The 19,389-nt window shown below is 48.6% G+C and overlaps 1 protein-coding gene across 8 annotated transcripts in view; it reads right to left on the minus strand.

Annotated features, from left to right (window-relative positions):
* TCN2 (transcobalamin 2) overlaps nucleotides 1–19,389 on the minus strand; it is a 361,155-nt gene that overhangs the window by 170,276 nt on the left and 171,490 nt on the right. For all 8 annotated transcript variants that reach the window (XM_069619162.1, XM_069619163.1, XM_069619159.1 and 5 more), the window contains exon 5: nucleotides 3,736–3,891. In XM_069619162.1, the coding sequence (XP_069475263.1) occupies nucleotides 3,736–3,891 (156 nt within the window). The remainder of the gene's footprint in view (nucleotides 1–3,735; nucleotides 3,892–19,389) is intronic.

A 19,389-nucleotide genomic window follows, 5' to 3' on the forward strand; every position in this document is an offset into this window, starting at 1 on the left:
TGCTCCTTCCATGGGCCATTTTTTATAATTCGCACTGCATCTGAATTCTCTGACATCTTTTTAGACTGGTGTTGTTTGCTCCAAGAAGTAGCACATTACAGTAGTCTAGCCTGGGTAGGATGGTGGCACGGCCAATGGTAGCGGCATTCTTTTCGGTAAGAAATGGTCTTATATTTCTGAGAAGTCGGAGGTGATCAACACAATTTTTGCTGATCATGTTGGTGTGTTTGTCTGAGTTGAGGAAGGCTTCCAGAGTGACGCCCAGGATTATTACCTTATGTTGGACTGGGATACTGGTGATATTTATAGTGGAGTTATTGTAATTCACACTGAGTTTGCCCCTGGTCTGGGAAGAGCCAATAATGAGCAACTCTGTCTTCCCTCCATTAATGCACATCCAATTCTCTGCCATCCACAATTCGAACTGATTGAGAAGTGAATGCAGTTTGGAAGAGTCTAGGGAGTGGTCCCGACTGAGCTCCATAACCAGTTGCGTGTCGTCCGTGTAGTTGGTAAAAAAAAGAAAAGACGCTAGGCTCTCTAAAAGGGAGCAGAGGGGCTGAATATAAATGTAAAACAGCACCAGCGGCAGACTGGCACCCTGTGGAATCCACAGAGGATGGCTGCAGGAGGTGAGAAAGCATCTCCCCAATGGATTCTGGAGACGCTGTGGAACAGGAAAGATTGAAGCCATTCGATTGCTCCACTGGAGCAATTTCCAATATATTCTAGAGCATGGAGAAGGCGTTGGGGCTCTAGCAGATCAAAGGCTATTATTATTATTATTACAGGTCAGCCACAAGATCCCTTTCTAGTAATGCTGTTTAATTCACAATACAAATATATGTCACTGATGTAGAAACTTTAGAGAATATTGCATACAATTATTTGCTTTCCAAAGCAGGTGCTGCATCAGAGAAAGTTAGCACTGTAAAATACTTATTAGCTGAAGTTACTATGGTAGTCACGGACAGGTTGAACTCTCACTATATAGCACGGTTCTGTGACATAGGTTTGTATTTTCTGTAATGCTTGGGTTAATTGATTTTTAAAGTGCACGATGTTAGAACTGTGTACAACTGCTTTTTAATATGGTCTACTAAACGCAATACAGGATTATCTGCATGCGGATTGCTCGGGTGGTCATTTTATTAAAACTGTAGATGCTGGAATCACCAACGTTAGCACTTAAATGCTGTTGGGTCCCTGCATGCAATTCTACACCTCTGCAAAACAGAGTGCAAAGGTAAAGATTAGAAACAGACGGAATCGCTTTCACTCATTGGTTTTAGACTTCATTTTCTAAAACATGTGCACGTTGCCTGCATAGTATTCTTCGCTGATGGCATATACACTGACGTCACATGGAATCGGCCTGCTTTAGCGGGTGTTAAAGGGAGGTGAATTCCATAGGAATCCAATCCATTTGTTTACTCCTGCAAGAAAATCTCGGAGGCTTCATTGCTTCAGAGCGGTAAATTAAGGTATAAACGTCTCACCTAGCATGCCCCAAAAGCCCTCTTGCTTGATATGCCTCAGAGCCTCGTTCACATGTTAAAACAGCAGAAACACACTCACCTTGTATGCACCACAGCCTTTCCTCACTTGTGAAGACCTGCTGCATTTCTTCCTTCACATGTCCCTCAGCTTCGCCCACCTGGTATGCCCCACAGACTCACATGGAATGCCCCATCAACGTTATTTGTGATGATCTGCCCCACAACTTTCTCACTTGGAATGCCCTACAGCCTCTCTAAGAGCCAGGTGTGCCATAGAACACAACTGTACATTACAGTTGTTGACACCAAACAGGGCCTTTTACAATCCATCAGTCCAATTTAGAATTCCACGAAATCTCAGACCAACAGAGCATCTGTCTTCAGTATCTCTTGTACAGTCTCTACCAGGATTTTATTACCAACGCCAAAATCCTTGAACCCAGTGCCTACGCACAGTCTCTTGCCGCCTGACTTGTCACCCACAATGTGTGCCACATATTTGCACCCAGAATCGGATCTGTCAACCTAGAAGCCTAAGCTCATCAGCCTACAGCCGGCCTCCCAAAGAATATCAGCCACAGTTTTCCCTTCTCCACTCCACACTATGGTTCAGTCTTGCCTCCTTCCAGCCCTCACTGTTTTAACCTTCCGGATTCCCACCGAGCCTTTCCCATTGTTGACCACTCTCACAGCCTGTATCCAAAACTCTTGTACAAACGCATTCTCCTTAGTGCCCTCCTTCAAAACCCCACTCAGCCTAACAGTCTGACCCTCAAAAGGTTTACTCATCCCACGGACGTGCACCGAAAGTCTACACATATGACAGACTCTCACCCAGTGTCTGCCCTCACCCAGACTTGCACAGAGACTCTTCCACTAGAGCTTGTGCATCTCTTCCAACAAATACATTTCACTCACCCATTCTTCTGCCCACAGAGGTGCCCCACCAGGCTCCCTTCCAAAATCTTGCACCCATGCAAAACATTCTAGGCCCCTAAATGTGGGCTCCTAGGCTCTCTCCAAGAGACTGCCACCAGATGCTCTGTCATACTTAACTTAAATCTTGCTCACTCTTGCTGTCCTTCACAATTACTCTTGTTATGATCACCCCCAAATTCTCACTCAGACTGAAACCTTTCAGATCCTTCCTCAGTCTGTCCTGCTCCGTGCTCTTCTCTCATTCTGACCCCTTATCAAGTTGATGTTCAATCATACCCACTCCCTGGGGTCCAGTTTGGGCTTTCTGCAGGTTCTTGCTTACAGTATGCTTGCTGGTCAAGCCCAGACCTAGAGTATATCCTTTTACTGGGCTCTAACCTGGAGTCTAGCCTCTGTCCATGCTCTTGCCGTGGCTAGCTCCAACTCCAGTTTCTTGCACTGAGTCTTGACCAAATCGAAAGGTTGATCAAATTCCCCCCCCCGAGTCTGGCCCTGCCCCCAGAACTCTGGTCCTGGCCCATTACTCTCCTTCAAAGGCTGCACCCACCCAAAGGCTCTCGGTATGCCCAACCCTTATTCTCTTATTAATTACCTATGCTCCCATCTAGCCTCTAGTCTGATCCAGGTTCCTGCTCCAGGACTGGCTATTCCCCAGATTCATGCCTTGTCTGACCCCACCCAAAGGTATCCCTCTTCATAAGACTCTGGGTCAGGGTATTCCTCTTGACAGGTTCTTGCCAAAACTGTGGACCAACCTTAATAGCTCTCCCAGAGCATCCCCCTCCACCAGACTCTTGGCAAGAACATACCTCTAGCCCAGACTCCCTCCCAGATTCAATCACATAGAATTCCTATAGCCAAGCATCTTCCAAACTTTCCCGCAGGCTGACGCACCACTAGTCACGTATAGTCGGAACCCCATGGTTCTCTCCCATTGAAAATGCCATCTTATAAAACCAAATTATATTTAAAGATTTACATAAAATGTGTTCCTCTACTTTGTAAGTTATACCGCCTCACTGGCTTTCAAAGCTACCTGGAATCACCTACGGTAAAATCCAGTAAAAAATAATATGCATCACGAGGAAATGTGAATGATGCTAAGAACAATGCTTCCATATATTTTGATCACATCACATCCCTGACAATCAGAGTAAAGCTTGTAATTATCCTGGTAACCAAGGTTTCCCCTCCCAGAGTCTTTGTCCAGTACCCAACATATCAGCAGCAGATTTGCCAGATAACCATCCTTTGCATGCCACCAGAGGTGTTACTCCAAAGCAGTGCAAACACTTACCAACTGAGCTCTCTCCATCCAGAGAGAACTTTTTATTCTTTTCTGCATGAAGGAGCTTCATTACCACGTGCTCGTCAACCATCTTTTTGTTAACACATAGGGCCAGGATTCCCAAGCTGTACTGGTAGTAGTTGGTTGCAGGGAAACTCGTTTCAGCTGCAAAAAGATAATGCAATGTTGTTAAAAGACTACTTAATTATTCCTAACTTTCAATAAAAATGTATTAACTTAAAAAAAAAAGACATGCAAATCCCACACAGGAAAATGTCCACACTATAATTAATGTGACCTCTTTTCACTGGATATCAAATGGTAGTTTAGACCAATCCAATTTTAATTTAGACTGCTTTCTCCATATAGATTGACGATGATCGATTGTGTGCGCATTGTGTTTTGCTTTACGGTTTAAACACTTACTTTAGCACTTCAGAAACATTTGCTGTAAAAGATTAAAATCAGGGCTCTCTAACAGTGATTGATGCATAAATGGAAAGTAGCTGTTTTAAGAAGAATATGTCTAAAGCACAGGGGATGGTGTTTGTGACATGTGGCCAAATTATTTCGCTCCCATAGCCATGACCTTTCTCTTGTCTTTAATGTCATCTGTGTTTAATATTAAGCCCTCATGCTTGCTTCACTTAAAAATGGCATTACAATGAGGGTTCTACTATGCAATGGGTTTGTGGCCAAAAGGTGGGAGGTCAGATTGAACTTCTAGTTATATGCTAATTACAGTAGCATTAAATGTCCATCTTGTTTTTGACTTGTATGAATCCTACCTTTGTTGCAGCGGAATCCAACATTTTGTATATAAAATAAACTATCCAAAGAACTGCTAACAAAGCATTGCAAGAGTGTTCCAACTCTTGCTGTGGTTTACCCGCCCTGTCTGCTAGCACATGGCCCAAAAACACAGCAGGAAACCTCAGGAAGAGATGAGAGGAATACAGTATAATCTGCAATGATTAGAACGGATGCCTGTACCTTCCATATTAAATTAAGCATTTCTTTTAAACCCATGCCCATTAACATGAGGGCTTCATTATTTTCACTAGTGTTGGGCGGACAGTTACCACACAAAGGAGGCATTTAAGCCTCTGATCAGGCAAGCCTGGAAACTCAACATTAGGAAATTGCATTGTTAGTGCAGGTTTCCCCCATCTTTGTGTATGGCTTTCCTCAGATTGGAAGCACTGACTTCGGGGTGTTTTACACAACATCCAGATTGGTCAGAGAAATTAAACACATTCCTTGAAAACAAAAAGCCTCCACAGTTCAAGGGGTTCACTTTGCACAAGTAAGAGTCCATCACACAACCACACTACAATTATATATATTTCTCATCTTAAAACTGCCTGATCTTGAAGAAAATTTTGGATTTACCTTCTACGATTTTGTGCACTGCAGTCATGGCCATGACCCCAGAACCCCAGACCCTGCACCATCAGGGCACGAGATCAAGGAGCAACACGACTTTTTATTGTCCCTTGGGGACAATAAAACTTGGAGAGCCCAACTGGACTCAGTCCTTTGGCGCCAGGCACAAAGATAACTGTGCACTAGCACATTTTATTTGCTGCAGGTACTTGGTTTCCCCTGCAGGGGCCCCCATGTGCTTTGGATCGGGCGTGGCTGCTGGAGAGGCTGAATGCACGTGTTAGCATCCTTTTAGGAGTGCCAGGGTGGGGCCGATGAGTCATGACTATGGGCATGGACAGAGCAGGCTATATAAGCCAGCTCTGCCTCCCAGCACGCGCTTTGCGTTATTCTGCTATTGCAGCGTAACGCTCACTGCCGCCTACGCGGATCTTACCTGTTTCGAATCACCAGCCAGAGGGCACCTTACCTGTCTTCAGCTACCAGCCAGAGCACACCTTACCTGTCTTCAGCTACCGGCCAGAGCGCACCTTACCTTTCTTCAGATACTCTCCAGAGTGCATCTTACCTGCCTTCAACTGCCAACCAAGCACTTACCGTGCCATCCGCTTCCTTCGGCACGCATCCTTGTGGAGTCAGGCATTCATCTTCCATCTTACCTGCTATCCGCTTCCTTCGGCATGCATCCTCGTGGAGTCAGGCATCCATCTTCTATCTCCAGACCTCTGGGTAGACTTGCACCGCAACTACCGCTGGGCTGCATAACACCTATTGGGAGAAAGCAGAGGAAAGACATTATTACAAGGATACGGACAATAATCAAGAATCAAAACTATAATATTTTAAAAGCCAAAAGACACTTACCTTTAGGAGTGGATCACCCACAGCCGGTCTGGGATGCCACACACATGGATCAGTGAAGGAACCTGATCCATTCAACGCGCCCCTCCTGTGAGAAGCAGGACGGAGAGCTCACTGTCATCAATCAACAGGGGCAGAGCTAACAACCAGTGCAGTCCAGCGCACATGAGCAGTGGAGGAAGCCTGACAAGAGGAATTCACTTCCAGGGAGGGCTGCGACTGTGCCCCAACATCCCCGCAGAGACCAGGTGAGCGTAACAACTGCATTTATGAATCCTACAGAGTCCTCACAAAGACCCTACCTAAAGTCTCCTACCAGGCAAATGTACATCCTGACTGGTATTAGACAAAGCCGTCACCTGGGGTGCTAAATTCCTTTAAAAAAATAATTTAAAAAATGTGTGAGGCTTCCCGTTCAATGACTGAAATCCATTTCCAAGATGGCTTTCCATGGTGGACGGAGAAGCAGGGAAGCAGCTGCGGCAGTGGCCTGTGCTACAACAACAAACAGGTAAGTGGGGGTGGGAAAAGGGCCACAAATTTAAAAATAAGGGAAAAGGGGGTACAGGGAAGATGGCGGCGGGGAGCCGGCCGTCAGGTGGAGTCGAACGTGGGCTTTCACCGGTGGTTCAAGTCTGTGTTCCTAGCCACCTGATTGGCTGGCTTCCCTCAGCAGGGTGCTAAATGTCATTACACGAAAACAAAAAAAAACATTCAGAGTAGGCTGCATAGTGGTGCAGGCTGCTACGTTGTTGACTTGGAAACCCAAGCACTAGGGTTCGAGATCGGCCAAGATCCACAACATTTAAAATTGTGGTTAAATTAAACTTGCTGTACATTATTATCACGCATTTCATTGCACGTACAATTGTAATTCAATTAGCCTGTTTATTATTTCATGTAACATGGGAGTGCAAAGGTGCTATGCAGCGTACTGCAAGGCAGCTACAGTGTTAATATCACTGACAGATCACTGTGCCGGCATAACATGAAACGTTGTGTGTGCATCTTACGTAGCTCCTTATTGGAGCAAACATTGTTATAGAGCCAATCATTGGTTCTTATGCTGGAGGAACCCGGAAAAAAAGAAAACAGTATTTTGCTGATTTCATTCCATTTGCTATAGTAACCAGATATTTTGGTGCACAACAGCACTTTCCTTCTCTAAGCTACAGCTATGGTTTCGGCATTTATGGTAGCTGTCCATCCCATGGCCAACTGAACTTGGTGAAACCCCAGCCCCATCATCGATTGTAAAAATCCTGGGAGTCCTGATGGACAACAAACTCCCTCTAGAGCCACAAGTAAATGCCCTAATCAAGAAATGCTTCTTTCTCCTGCGATCAGCTAAAAGGATCCTACCATTCCTCTCATTCACCAACAAAACAACTACCGTCATTTCACTCATCATGTCCAGATTAGACTACGCCAACAGCCTATATCTAGGTATGCCTGAACAACTCCTAAATAAACTCCAACGCATACAAAACGCAGCGGCCAGTCTGCTCCTTAAACTACCTTGAAGAGAAGGAACAAGTTACTTACCTGTAACTGTTGTTCACCAGCATGGGTCTGGCATGGATTCACATGCTCATGAATATTCCCCGTCGTCAGGCTGGGAATCCTCAGTAAAGAAAAAATCAGTTTCAGTTTCGTTTCTGAACCGTCTTTCTACTAATAACCAATCACTGGTCTCTGGGTCATACTGCCCCCAGCCAATGACTGCCCTCTACCTAAGCCCCTCCTCTGGCAGCCATCTTCAGATTTGGTAGCATGTAAAATGGCAGTAGGACCAAGAGAAGAGCCGCAGAGGGGTTGGAGGGAGGGTTCGCATGTGAATCCATGCCAGACCCATGATGGAGAACAACAGTTACAGGTAAGTAACTTGTTCCTTCTCCAGCATGGGGTCTGGCACGGATTCACATGCTCATGAATACAAGAATACATAGCAGTACACACATGCACAACCACGGGAGGTGGCAAGGCTCAACATTAAGCATTTCAACAACTCAACATTAAGCATCTCTTACCTCCTCACCAGGCCCACCTTCAAGCGAACAGGTTGCGCAGCACTGCTTGGCCGACTCTGGACTCATCCATGGAATCCCGGTCGACGCAGTTGAATTTCGTGAAGGTGTGCGTCGACCTCCACATAGCTGCCCTGCAGATGTCTAGCAGGGGCACACCAGACAGGAACGCCGTAGTAGCAGCGGTCACTCTGGTCGAGTGGGCTCTCGGACGGCCGGGCAAGGGTCGGTTTGCCAACCGGTGACAGTGCATGATGCAGCCCGGAGAGCCATCTGGAAATGGAAGCTTTGGAGAGAGCCTTCCCTTGGTTCACAGGGCCAAAGTTCACAAACAGCTGTGATGTCTTCCGAAAACTCTTTGTGCGGTCCACGTAGAACTTCAGCGCTCTAGCCACATCCAGCGAGTGCAAAGTACTCTCAGCCGGCAATGAAGGCGACGGGAAGAAAACAGGCAGAACCAAGGGCTTGTTGAGGTAGAAGTCCGACAGCACCTTGGGCATGAAGGAGGGGTGTGTCCTCAGTACTACCCTCGTCTGGTGGAATGTCAGGTACGGCGGTTTACAGGAGAGGGCCTTGATCTCTCCAACTCGTCGTGCGGAGGTGATGGCCACAAGAAACGCTGTCTTCCACGATAGGAATTTCAGGGGTAAAGAATGCAAAGGCTCGAATGGCGGACCCATGGGCCTGGTCAGCACCACGTTGAGCTCCCACGCCGGGGCCGGAGCCTTCGCCGGCGGAACGAGCGGAACAGTCCTTTCATGAACTCCTTCACCAGGCAGTGGGACCACAGCAATAACCGACCCGGAGCACTAGTGTAGCGGGAGATAGCCGCCAGATGAATTTTGATGGAGGCATGTGCCAGGCCTGCCTTGGCCAGCGACAGCAAGTATGGCAGCACTTGAGGGGCCGTAATCCGTAGAGGGTTGATCTTCTATGCACGGCACCAGACAGAGAACCTCTTCCACTTATGTCCATAGCACTTAAGAGTTGTTGATGCTCTGGCCTTGGCAAGTACCTCCTTGCATTCCGCCGGGATATCGTAGCCTCCAAACTCCAGTGCTGCAGAGTTTCTAGTGCTAGACCGTCTGAGTTGACTGATGAGTCGCAGTATCAGTGGCAATGGTGGGAATGCATAGAGGAACAGTCCATCCCAGGGGAAGGGGAATGCATCCCCCATGCTTCCGGGCTGGGGAAACCTGCTGGTGAACCTCCGGCACTTGGTGTTCGTCGCCGTCGCGAACAGATCGATCTGGGGACTGCCCCATTGTCACAGTAGAAGATCTACTTGATCCTGCCGAAGCTCCCACTCGTGGCAAGAGCGCAGCTCACTGCTGAGTGAGTCAGCGACAGTTTTCTTCACTCCTGCCAGGTGAAAGGGTACCAGGAACATATCCTGGGCGACGGCCCAGCACCACAGATCCTGTGCTTCCTTGGAAAGAGCTGGAGATTTGGTGCTCCCCTGCTTCCGGATGTAGAACATCGTGGTGTGTTGTCAGTGAAGACCGGTACCACCTTGCCCTTGAGAGACGGAAGGAAGGACCTGAGGACCCAAAACACAGGCCGGAGCTCCAGGACGTTGATGTGCAGTGACTTCTCCTCCGGGAGTGAAAGGCCTCTTGCATGGAGATCTCCGGTGTGCGTGCCCCATCCCTCCAGGGAGGCGTCCGTCATCACCGTTTCCTGATGCGCTGTGGTCTGGAAGTCCATGCCCGCCACGAGATGCGCACTGGTGCCTCACCACCGGATCGCTTGGCGGAAAGTCGCGTTGAGGGAGATCTTGTCTTCGAAGTTTCCCGGCACTTGTATCCAACGGGCATCGAGGAACTCCAGCAGTGGCCGCATCCGCAACCTGCACAGACGCACGAGGTAGATGCATGATGACATCATGCTGCGCAAGGACTTGATGGACCTCGCCCTGGCTACTTCCATGGTCAACAGCCATTGTACCTTGCCCAGGATGGCCTTTATCCTCTCCTCCGACGGTGAAGCTAGCCGCGCCACCGTGTTGAGTCTGCCCCCTAGGAATAGGGCATCCTGCGATAGCACCAAGCAGGACTCTGCAAAGTTGATCGAGAACCCCAGTTCTGTGAGCAGGTGGACGGTCCTCACTGTGTGGTCGACTGTGAGTTCCCTTGTCTTCGCTCGGATGAGCCAATCGACCAGCTTTTGGTGGAAGACGTGGATCAACTGCAGGTGCAGCCGCGCCACCACCGGCACCAGGTACTTGGTGAAGACCCTTGGCGCAGACTTCAAAATGAAGGGCAGTGCCTTGGACTGGTAGTGCCGCGCCTGGACCACGAAGCGTAGAAACCTTTGATGTCCTTTGTGTATGGGGATGTGGAAGTATGCATCCTCCAGGTCCAGCGACGACAGGAAGTCCCCTTCTTCCAGCTGTCTCAGAACGTGCTGAAGGGTGACCATCCGGAATTTTGGGGATTTTATGTACCTGTTGAGGCGGCAGAGGTCCAGGATAGGCCACCAGCCACCGGTCTTCTTTCGGATGAGGAAGTACCATGAGTATACTCCGAAGACCCGGAGCCTCTTCGGGACAAGTTCTATCGCGCCCTTTGCCAGCATTGCTCGTACCTCCAGAAGTAGTTGTGGGATGTGGTTTTCTTTCCTGGTGGTCACTTCCTTTGGAACGCCAGAGTGTGCCCGTGGGCCAGGGCATCCAGCACCCAACGGTCGGTGGAGATGGATTCCCACACGCTGACGAATTTCGCCTGCCGGCCTCCCACCGGGTGCTCAGGTGGGGCCCGACATCACAGCCGGTTCAGTCCTGCTTCGCCGAGACCTTGCCCCCTTGGGCCCCTTGGTCGCCGAGGCCTTGCCCCCTTTGGCCCCTTGGCAACTATGTCCACCGGCATTGTTGCGGCCTCTGTAGGCTTCTTGCAATAAAGAACGGGGCGCCTGGCGGTATGACGAAGAGCTGCCGCCAAATCCTTTGGAGGCACCTTGGGACTGGCCTCCAGAGGTCCGAAAGGACGGCCGTCGCTGATGTAGCGTGCCCAGGGCGCAGGCCGTCTCGGTATCTGCCTTAATGGCCTGCAGTGACTCGTCCACTGCCTTGCCAAACAGATTGTTCCTGTCAAAGGGCATGTCCAATACCCTGCTCTGCACGTCCTGATGGAAGTCGGTGGCCCTGAGCCAACCGCGCCGGTGAAGGCAAATGCCGTTGCCCGTCTGGCGAAACATGGTGTGGGCGATATCCGTGGCTACCGTGATGGCGTGATCCGAAGCCACCTCGCCCTCCTGCAGAATTTCGAGGGCCTCCGTTCTCTTGTCATCCGGGAGGAAGTCCAGGAGGGGGGCGATTTTAAACCACAGCTCCCGATCGTAGCAGGCCACAATAGCGAGAGCGTTGGCCACCTTAATGGTCATCGCTGCTAACGAGATGACCCGACGTCCCATGGCATCCAGCTTCTTCCCCTCGCCGTCCGGCGGGGAAGTGGGAGTCAATGCCGTCACCCCTGCCGATTTCTTTTTGGCCGCCGCAGAGACTACTGAGTCCGGAGACGGCTGCGCCCTGAGGCACATAGGAGTGGAATCTGGGACCCGGTACTTCTTCTCGTACCAGTCTCTCTTCGCAGGGGCAGTGGACGGGTTCTTCAGAAGGGACATTCCCTCATCCCAGATGTCGTCCAACAGCGGGACTGAGAGTACAGTCTTCCTTTTGGCCTCCCGTCATTGATCCAGGAATCCCTCCTTCTTCTGCTCTTCGGGGCATATATGGAAGAGCTCCGAGGCCCTGGCGATCATGGCGTGAAACGAGCCAATTTCCTCGGAAGGGGAAGCCCAGGGAGAGGCAATGGGAGATTTGTTCCGTCGTCGTCGTCCGTCCCCGTCGTCGTCTCCGTCTCATCCGTCAGAGGAGGGGATGGAGGTGAAGGATGGAAAGGTGGGTGTGGATGGACTCCCCTCCACCTGGCTGGAGGGCTCCCCAACGGTCCAGGAGCCGCTGGATCATCCGCCGGTGGTAAGGGCAACCTTGTCCTTATCTCTGTGCACAAGGTGTGCAGTGCCAGCCAGATGTCTTCCGACTTGTCGGGCGGTGTTGGCCTTGGTTAAGATGGGAGCGTCGCCAAGGCTCCTCCGGTTCCTCCTCAATCTGCTGCTCTTTGTCAGCTCCACCCTCGCTCTCTACGTCCGCCTCGTCGGGATCCTTCCCGCAGGCCCTGACCTCCTCGAACCTCTTGTCCAGGGCTGCCTTGATGACAGACAGCTCGTCCTCGGAGGAGGTATTTGAGTCTGCTAGGACTATCTCACCCCCCCTCCTTCTCGGCCCAGGACTTCACGGGGGTCTTTTCGATCATTTGGAAAGACGATTCCCTCTGGGATGGCAGGGAAACTCTAGTCCCGGAGGCCGTCACCACTGGGGTCGCCTCTGCGGGCTTCGCTAGGAACGCCACGACCTTAGGCGCGTCTGAGGCCTTGACCGTGGGGGGAGGGTCACCGCCTCGCTCCCCCTTGGCTTTCTCTGCCGGGATCGACCGGGGCTTCTCCCGAAGCTTGCCCGGGTTCTCCGACTTCCTTTTCACCGAGCCGGAGCTTTGGCTCGTGGTTGACGGTGTGGGTGACATTGCGCCCGGCGTGGCAGCCGAGGAGCCCGAACCAACGGCGGTCCCAGTGCCCGTGGACTCGCAGTGCTTTGCCTTCTGTTGGGCCCCCGTCGCCGGGGCGCTCTCAAAGGTCTTAGAAGACTGCTCAGACGTCTTCTCACCTGCTGTTGGGCTCTTCGCCTCCAGCCAATCAGCGAGTCGTTTCCGACGGTCCTTCATGGTCCGGACGGACATGTTCTTGCAGAACGCACAGTCCTCCTCCACGTGCGACTTGTCGGAGTGCAGGCAGTAGAGACACCGAGAGTGCTCATCCTCCTTGAAGATGTTCTGCAGTCCACATCCTGGGCAGTTCTTGAACAGCTTGGATCCAGCGGGCGTCAAGTCTTCTTTGACTTGAGCCATGACCACGCGGTGTAGGCCTCAAAGAACTTCCGGAATCGTCCCAAGAAGCAAAATTCGACAAAAAAATCGCCCTTGAGGGGCGTAGAAAATTACGAAACGGGTCCCTGTTAATCGGAAGATGAATCGGTGGAGGTTGAGGCTCGAATTTGACCGAAAAATGAGAGTAAACTCTTTGAAAAAACGCAACACGCAGTAAAAGCTCGAGAGCTAAGCACGAGGGCTCCCAACACTTGAACGTGCGGTAAAAGATCTGAACATGGCTGCCAGAGGAGAGGGTAGAGGGCAGTCATTGGCTGGGGGCAGTATGACCCAGAGACCAGTGATTGGTTATTATTAGAAAGACAGTTCAGAAACAAAACTGAAACTGATTTTTTCTTTACCGAGGATTCCCAGCCTGGCAAGAGGGAATATTCATGAGCATGTGAATCCATGCCAGACCCCATGCTGGAGAACACATCACACCACTGCTGAAAATGCTACACTCGCTACCCATCAAACAGCGGATCAAATTCAAATCAATGTGCCTAACGCACAAATCAATTCATGACCAAGGTGCAGAGTACCTCAGAAGAAAACTAAACTTAGGTCACATTACAAGGCCACTCCGATCCAGCAGCGACATCCGTTTGGAACCCAAATCATACAAGAGAAAACTCGGAGGATCCTCTTTGTATCAACTCGCCCCAAAAACCTGGAAAGAACTACCAAAGAACATACGGAACACAAGAGATCCCCTACAATTCAGGAAACTCCTCAAATCATGACTCTTTGCCCCATAACCAGAAAGAATTTCCATACACAGCAGAACTAGGCTGAGAGAAGAACCTATCCTGATTCAACCTTTATAAAGTAAGGATATACGGATCTGCAACATATCGAGTTATCAATTAAAAGACAAACCACATTGAATCATACCAAGAACACCCACAGATCAATCGGAAGGGACAGCAAGGTATGACCCAGCAATAGCACCTCGCCCACCTCATAAACACGGGCAGCAATGGACCACCAACAGTAAAAAGACAGGAAGGAGAGGGGAATGATTATATAACACCACTACCTAAGAAGGGAGAATGCTCGCCCTGCTGGGTGTACTAAGCTCAATAACTTAGCTGGAGTCAGGCCTCACAACTACACCTAAGACTAGACAGTCAGGAAAGGGAAGAGAAGAATATACCTATCCAACGGACTACTGATAGTAAATAGATAGAAAGGAGCTGGTAAATGATAATATAACACCACTATCGAACTAAGGGATAATGCTCGCCCAACCAGGGGTACTAAGCCCAATAAATCTACTAGGAACCAGCCTTGGTATCGCCCCTGAAATTAAACAGTCAGTAAACCAAGAGAAAGAATATACCTACCCAGTGTGACAACCTGATACATTAAACAAAACTACAAGGATTATGAGACATACAACCCACTAACCAAAACCTCAAATTTCTGCATACATAATTCACACAAAAACCCACACAACCACCTCTCTCACAGCAAACTGCATGGACTTCACCAGACCGCAACAACAAACAATCAACACATTGGGCCTCATTATAAGCTTGCCTGTCCGGTAACAACGGTACCGGTAAGCTTGCTGGTACTGTTGTTACCGGACCGGCAAGCTACGAGCTCTGCTCGCAGGTGCCTTACCGCCCGCCAGGTGGCCCGACCAGCACCCGCTAGCAGACCATGTCCGATGCACAGGCATCATTCACGAACGGTGCTGGTGCATCCTGTCTCCCCATTCCCATTGAGTCCTATGGGACTCAAATGGGAATGCAGAGCAATATGTACTGGCAATGGGCAATTATCGGGTCCGGTGGGGCTGGAATGCCCTGGTAATTGCCCATTGCCGGTAAATTCATGACTCCGGCGGCAGCCGTGCCAGTATTTACTGGCATGGCTACCGCCAGAGTCACATTGAGGCCCATAGATTGCAACAACTGCATGTGAGGACTCGCTTCGATCCTAAATGCACGCCCAAGCTCAGTGCACAGTGAAAACCGAACTGAAGTTGCCAACAGTACACTACCTCTCACTTTCCTATGCCCTCTTCACCCACTAATCCACCCCCAACCTTTTTGTTTACAGATCCACCTGAGCGCCTTGAGACCAACTCTGTTGGTGATGGTGCGCTATATAAATACCTTTATCATTAACAAACTGCTCCAAAACCAAAAAGGGCTGAGCTTCTTCATCATTGCTGATACCCTCATACTTGTTCGTTTGGATGGACCATTTTTGCTCCCTTGAAGGATGTCCAGGAGATTCAACAGAAATACCCAGTTCTGAGATGGCTGCCTTCACTCGCACTCTAAGTGATCATCGTCTGTAATATTCATAAGGCTGTTATAAGGGTGCAGAAGAAGGTAACTGCCCAGGAGGTGTAATGGTGGTTGGCAATGACTTTTATTGAATTAAAAAACCTATCTATCCCTAAACCTAAGAGGGTTTGCCTGCATCAAACTAAAGACTAAAGGATCTGTTACCATGTCCATAAACTGAAAAACCACTGTCCTGAGTCAAAACCCTATTTCTGACCCTTACACTACAACTAAAGAGTCTTAACCAAAGTAAAGTTCCCTCACCAGGAGAATGACTCCCTTCTCCTGGTGTCTTAGAAGAAAGTCTCTTCAGTACTCAAATTGACACCAGGGGGAATGACTTCCTTCCTCTGGCCTTTATTTACACACAGTTCCACATATCCAATCGATATCGGGGAGAATAACACCCTTCCCCTGGTCCTTCCCCTGGTCTTGGTTTACACACAGTTCCTGATGTGACCAGGAGGAATGACTCCCTCCCCTGGATTCTCTGGTAATGTTCAAACTGGGTCCAAGGGGATTCACTTCCTTCCCTTGGATAATGGTTTTACCAAGTTCCAATTGTGTTCAAGGGGAATGGCTCCCTTCCCCTGCCTTCTTAGGTAACTTTCGCAAAAGTCCCAGGCTCACCTTAGCCCATCAGTGGTCTTTTCTTTACCACTCTTTGGGGGGTTCCTCCCTGCGATATTCACCTTGTACTTATTTGGGTCACAGACGCGTCTTGCTCCTCCTTTCTTGTCAGGTCCACTAGGTTCACTATACGATATACATGACTTGGGTTTGGGTCCAAGACCCTGGTTTCTATTGTTCTTTTATTAGGCCCACATGTCTCACTCCCCTGCCAAGTACTACCACAAGGAAGATGACTCGTATTAATATAAGCTTCACCTCGGTTCGGGTCACAGACCCTTGGTTCTCTTCCCTTCTCACTAGGCCCACTTGGTTGACTCTCTTCCCAAGTACTGCCACAAAGAAGAGGATCCTTATTGTTCTTCCTGTGGGGTTGATCTCTCTCCTGCACTTCCAATCCGCTACTGGTCCCCACAGCGTGCCAGTTCCCTCCATGGGCTCCGGGACACTTGGCCTGCTTTTCCTGGGTGATTGCGTATTCTCGCCAGCCGCACGCGCATTTCTGGCTTCTGGTGCTCTTGCTCCGCATACCTTCTTCCTGGTTTCTTCACAACAGGGTAGGTGCCATTACTGGACCGCTCGGTCCACCTCCCAGAGGTTGCGCCACCATCTTCCAGGCTCCAGTCACATCCTTGACCTAGCTAGACAACACTGGGCAAAGGACTCCCGTCGTCAGCCTCTTGCCATTGGGAACGGACTACTCTCCTATTTCCCACCACAGTCTCTGCGTCTTTTTGAATTTCTTCGGCTAGACTGTCATTCGTGCTGGTTTCTGTCCCTCTTCTCAAAGTCCTTTGTTCGTTTTTATGTGTTTCCCAGGACGATTCCCCTCGGAAGTCTATACCGTTCCTGTATGTTCTCTGTGCCATTCTTCATGGCTCTGGATGGCCACCTCATCTAAGTACTGATCTTGCTGCTAATCTTCATGCTTTGAGTGATCTTTTTGGTTCCACTACTGGAGTTAGTCATCCCATCTATAATGTTAGCAATCTTCTTCGCCTCAGTAGAAGTAACTGGTATAATGTTACAATAACAAATAGAAGACCTATCAAGGGGGGATTGGTGGAAAGGTGGCAACTGGCTTGAGAGGGTTAGGTTTGGGTTGCTGTGCCAAGTTTTACCCAGGTGGTCGTCCTTATCCCCAGAGCTCCTCCTGCATTAAACCACCCAGAGGGGGAATATTGGGTAGTGGCCTCACCTCACTAGCCTTATGGGAAAGGTCCCTACCTGGGGAGAAGGGACGACACCTAGTGAATCGTCACACTGTATATAGTGCTACCCTTTGTGACTGAGCCTCACAAATATTGATTTCTATGGTTTGAGGAGAGTATATATTCCTACTCCGGTTTCTAGAACCAGACGTACATTTCTGTGTACATCCTCTGATTCTAGACGTCTGCTTGTCCATCGCTCTCATTTCCCAATTTTTTTTATTTTTTATCCACACACCAATCGAAGGTCCCTCTTGTTTGCCCCACATCCTTACAATTGGCAATTTGCTACTAATATCATTTTAGAGAGCAGAGTTCCCAAACAACTTCCTTTCTTCTCCTCTCCTTGTGGTATTGCTAAAATAATAAATTATGGAGCCATGTTATATGTAATTCCAGTTACCGCTTTGATCATCAGTGATCTTATTTCTAGCAAGAACGATCTGAGGTTAGGACAATCGCCCAACATATGTTTCAACATACCTTTTCCTCTATAGTTCCTCCAGCAACAATCCTTCCCTCCCTGGCGCCATGGCATATAGTCTGTCAGGTGTGATGCACCATATATATATATATATTTATATATATGGACTTGCATTTCTGTGCGTTGTGTACATGTAACGCTTCTCTGTATCTTTCTATAATCGTGCCATTTTCCTTTTTTTGCTATACACTTATTTTGCATAACACAAAAACACTCAGGGAGATTAATGATTCTCGATATAATACACCTCGTATGGGGTTGACGACCGTCCTGCTACATATACATCGCAGTAACACACAAAACAAGGATCGGTACACAATCATAAGTTCTAAAGTTGTTTCCAAAAACTGTCATTATGTTCCCTAAACCTCATCCTGGCTGAAAGAACAACCTATCCCTCCAGTTTGTTCTCACCCTAGGTTGTGATGGTGGGCCACCTATCTAACAGGATAAACTAGCCCTATCACTACAATGAAAAATACATTTAGACTAAAATCACAATCTGGGAGCCAGTCCAATTGTATGCCATTTACACTCAGGTATTCATACACGTAGATGCAATGTTGATGTTAAAAACATGTTTTAATTAACAACAATATTTCTTATTTAAAAAAATGCAAATGACATAAAGCTAGTTCACGGTTGCAGTAAATTGCTCAAAATATAGTATACATAATTTTGGGAGAGATCAGCTGGGCAGGGTTCAGGCTGAAAGTGGCAGAGGGCCTGTTTTCGCAGCAAAGGCCTATGCTCCGCTTTGTAATATGAACTACATTTAAAAAAAGAAAATGAACATGTTTTACTACATGTTTTTCAAACAGGGTCCCTTCTTACTAGGTACTTTTTAAAGATTATAAATGCAATGAAGGTACTTAGGGGTTGATGTGGAGAAGTTTTATGAGACTGAATAGTTGCAAAGGACAGGTCTTTGGGATGTGAATAAGCAACGCCATGCCGAAGCCGCCTATGCCCTAGAGGCATCCCGATTTATGGCTCATACCGTCAAGGGCCACTTGTGCATACTTTGCTATCTACCGGTGAGTGGTCCACCGGATGTTAGGGCTCACCGGGTGGGAAGGCGGGGAGCACATGAGTCTTTGAGATTTTAGGACACTTGAAGGGCCATTGGGCGTTAGGATTTTGTGGGGTTACCTTGATGTTCTTTTTTTGAAAAGAGGTTATGTTACACTTTCTGTTGACTGAAAAAAGGACATTGAGAATGAGACGTCTTGCTGCGTCATTGCATAAGATTAGCTGGGCAATGCATGGGAAGGATATTGGGGATTTCAGTACACTGTATATGTGGTGGATAAGCTTGGATGGACCCTTGAGTATGGGGGTACGGTGGACTGAATTGTTGTATTGCAATGGCATTGCCAGTTAAGTGCATGACCTGGAAAGTAAGGGGCCTGAATGATTTTGTCAAAAGATGCAGGGTGGGCAATTTCTTTAGGAAGAATGGAGTGGGTATAGCATTCCTTCAAGAGAAACATCTGCTCCACAATAAACTGTCTTTGTTTCCAACTCTGGATCAAGCCACATTAATCTGACCATGAGAAAAGCATGAATCCCGTAAATCGGTTCCAGCTACTTTGAGTTGGAGCTTTGAGATTGCGCTGCAACATTATTGGTGTCCCTGACATGTATTTTCTATGACTGCCCATATTAACCATGCTTAATATGGCCTGTGATCTGAGTCACAGACTAGGCCTTCTACACTGTGCGATGAAAACAGTTTAATATTGAGTGAAGTGCAGGCCTCCTTGCTATAATGCACAG

The sequence above is a fragment of the Ambystoma mexicanum genome, chromosome 10, assembly GCF_040938575.1.
Source record: "Ambystoma mexicanum isolate Mex_15411 chromosome 10, UKY_AmexF1_1, whole genome shotgun sequence".
Lineage (NCBI taxonomy): Eukaryota > Metazoa > Chordata > Amphibia > Caudata > Ambystomatidae > Ambystoma > Ambystoma mexicanum.